General features: G+C 68.2%; 1 protein-coding gene across 1 annotated transcript; it reads left to right on the top strand.

Annotated features, from left to right (window-relative positions):
• Positions 1 to 511: 511 nt before the first annotated feature.
• On the top strand, positions 512 to 2,145 carry APOA5 (apolipoprotein A5). The gene is made up of 3 exons (XM_008150220.3): positions 512 to 560; positions 643 to 754; positions 1,200 to 2,145. The coding sequence occupies exons 1-3, from the start codon at positions 512 to 514 to the stop codon at positions 2,143 to 2,145; spliced, it is 1,107 nt and encodes a 368-aa protein (XP_008148442.2).
• The last annotated feature ends 536 nt before the right edge of the window (positions 2,146 to 2,681 follow it).

The raw sequence follows: 2,681 nt of genomic DNA on the forward strand, positions 1-2,681 counted from the left end.
AGCAGGTGAGCCGCTGGGGCAGAGGGCGGAGGGACAGGGGACAGAGTGCCCTGGAGGACTGCAGGGTCTCAGCAGAGCTGGAGGGGAGGGAGCACCATTGGAGCACCACGTGGCAGAGCTGCTTCTTGCCCTGGGCAGGCCTCTGCTCCCAGCCATCCACGGAAGGTAGGAAGATGGGGTGAGGGTGCGGCAGCCCTGCCTAGGAAGGCTCCTGGGGCCTGGCGGGGGAGGGGAGACCTTGACAAAGCAGTCTGAGCTCACACTCCTTGAGCTCTTGCCCTCCCCCGGGAAAGACACCCTTCTCTTCCCAGCCACACTCACCTGCCCCCGCCCCCACGCACCCCCTACAGTCCTCACAGCTCTGAGCTCCCTCCGCCCCAGGGAGGTGTTCACAGACTTGGGGCAGGCTGACCCTGGGACTGGACACCTGGGCAGGGCCCCTGGGAGATGTCCCTGTCTTTGCTTCCTCACCGTAACCGGGCCTCCCCGGCCTTCCTTCTCAGGACAGGCGATGGCCCGCGTGGCTGCAGCCCTGGCCTGGGCGCTGGCGCTCCTCTCAGGTGGGTCTCCCCCTGGCAGGCGGGGTGAGGGGGTGAGGTGGAGTCTGGCCGGAGGCCCGCGCTCACCCCAGCCTTTCCACAGCGTTTCCCACCGCCCACGCGCGGAAAGGCCTCTGGGACGACTCCGGGCAGAGCAGCGGGGACAAGGGCAGGGTGGAGCAGACCCAGCAGCTGAAGCTGGCCCGGGAGTCCGCGTGAGTGCCCGGGCAGGGGCGCGGGGAAGGGAGGGGACAGGCCGTGGGATGATGGCTGCCTCTGATTCCTCAACGCGCGGTCGGCTCGGCTCCTGCTCCGGAGCAGAGGAAGCAAGCTGCCAGCTCCGCCCCCTCCTGGCCTGCCTGGCCGGCGCCCCCACCCCGCTCCGGCCTGGCTATAGCTGTTGCCCCCTCGCCCCCTGAGGCGTGGGAGCTGGAGGGGAGAGAGTCCCCTGAGTAAGAGGACTGAGTCCAGGAGCCTCTGTGCCCCCTCGGGCGGGCGGTGCCGGTCTGGATCTGCCAGGGCAGTGCCTGTGTGAGGAGGGGCGGGTTCGAGGCTAGGATAGCGCCCTTGGTTTCCCCATTAGATCAGTGAGCGATGCCTCTGGGCAAAGCCGAGGATGGGGCCAGCAGTCTGCCGCCTGATGTCTGACCTCTTCCCCAGGAGCCTGAAAGGCAGCCTTGAGCAAGACCTCCACAACATGGACAAGCTCCTGGAGAAGCTGGGCCCTCTGAGTGGGCAGGGGAGCGCCCCTCCCGGGCTCCCTCCCGACCCCGAGGGCCTGCGGCGGCAGCTGCAGGAGGAGCTGAAGGAGGTGAGCGCGCGCCTGGAGCCCTACATGGCGGAGGCGCACGAGCGCCTGGGCTGGAACCTGGAGGGGCTGCGGCGGCGCTTGGAGCCCTACACCAGAGCCCTGATGGAGCAGGTGGCCCTGCGCGTGGAGGAGCTGCAGGAGCAGCTGCGCGTGGTCGGCGAGGGTACGCAGGCCCAGCTGCTGGGCGGCGTGGCCGAGGCGAGGGACCTGCTGCAGGAGCTGCAGAGCAGCCTGGTGCACCACACCGGCCGCGTCAAGCAGCTGTTCCACCCGTACGCCGAGCGCCTGCTGAGCGGCATCGGGCAGCACGTGCAGGAGCTGCACCGCAGCGTGGCCCCGCACGCCGTGGCCAGCCCCCCGCGCCTCAGCCGCTGCGTGCAGCTGCTCTCGCACAAGCTCACGCTCAAGGCCAAGGCCCTGCACGCGGGCATCCAACAGAACCTGGACCAGCTGCACGAAGAGCTCAGCGCCTTTGCCGGCGCGGGCGGCGCGGAGGAAGGGCCCCACCCGGACCCCCAGGCGCTGTCCCAGGAGGTGCGCCAGCGCCTGCAGGCTTTCCGCCACGACACTTTCCTGCAGATCGCCGCCTTCACCCGCGCCATTGACCAGGAGACGGAGGAGGTCCAGCAGCAGCTGGCGCCGCCCCCGCCCAGCCACAGCGCCTTCGCCCCCGAGTTCCTCCCGGAGGACGGCGGCAAGGCCCGGAGCAGGCTGCAGGCCCGTCTGGACGACCTGTGGGAAGACATAAACTACAGCCTTCGTGACCATGATCCGGGCCATGGAGGGGAGCCCTGAGGGCCTATTTGCTCGGGCCCGCTTCCCAGCTTCTTGTTCGGGGAGCCCCAAGCATGGGTCAGTCCTTGACAGTGGCCTACTGGGCAGAGGGTGGAGGGCCCTGCAGGATGGGTAAGGCCACCGAAGGGCAGTTGTCCCTTGCCTACCCAGCCTCCTGCGAGTCCCCAACCCGGATGCATTACACTCACCAGGATTTGCGAACCTGGCTTCCCGTGCTCATTTGGGAATCCTCCCGAGTTGCTCCATTCGGTGCTGGCGGGAGTGGGAAGGGAGAAAGGCGCTCTATGCGAGGGGTTAAGTGCAAGCCCACGGCCTTGGGCTGGAAGCCTAGTCTCCAGGCCCGGGCTTGGCTGGGACCATTCTGGCCCCCTGGTGGCCACGTCTGCCACTGGTCCCCGAGAGCAGCTCCTTTCCCCAGGGCTGCTATGACAGCTTCTGCTGGGGGAGAGCAGGAGAAAGGGGGAGAATGTGACTGTGTGTGTGGATCCCTGCGCGCTCTGATGCTGGTGGGAGCAAGTGGTGGGAGTTGTAACGGG

The sequence above is a fragment of the Eptesicus fuscus genome, chromosome 13 (assembly GCF_027574615.1).
Source record: "Eptesicus fuscus isolate TK198812 chromosome 13, DD_ASM_mEF_20220401, whole genome shotgun sequence".
In the NCBI taxonomy this organism is placed as follows: domain Eukaryota; kingdom Metazoa; phylum Chordata; class Mammalia; order Chiroptera; family Vespertilionidae; genus Eptesicus; species Eptesicus fuscus.

Excerpts from the sequence above, each read along its gene's own strand:
- APOA5 (XM_008150220.3), top strand. The coding sequence starts at position 512 with ATGGCCCGCGTGGCTGCAGCCCTGGCCTGGGCGCTGGCGCTCCTCTCA. Across the intron at positions 561-642 it reads GGCGCTGGCGCTCCTCTCAG|CGTTTCCCACCGCCCACGCG; the intron begins GTGGGTCTCCCC and ends GCCTTTCCACAG. Across the intron at positions 755-1,199 it reads AAGCTGGCCCGGGAGTCCGC|GAGCCTGAAAGGCAGCCTTG; the intron begins GTGAGTGCCCGG and ends CCTCTTCCCCAG.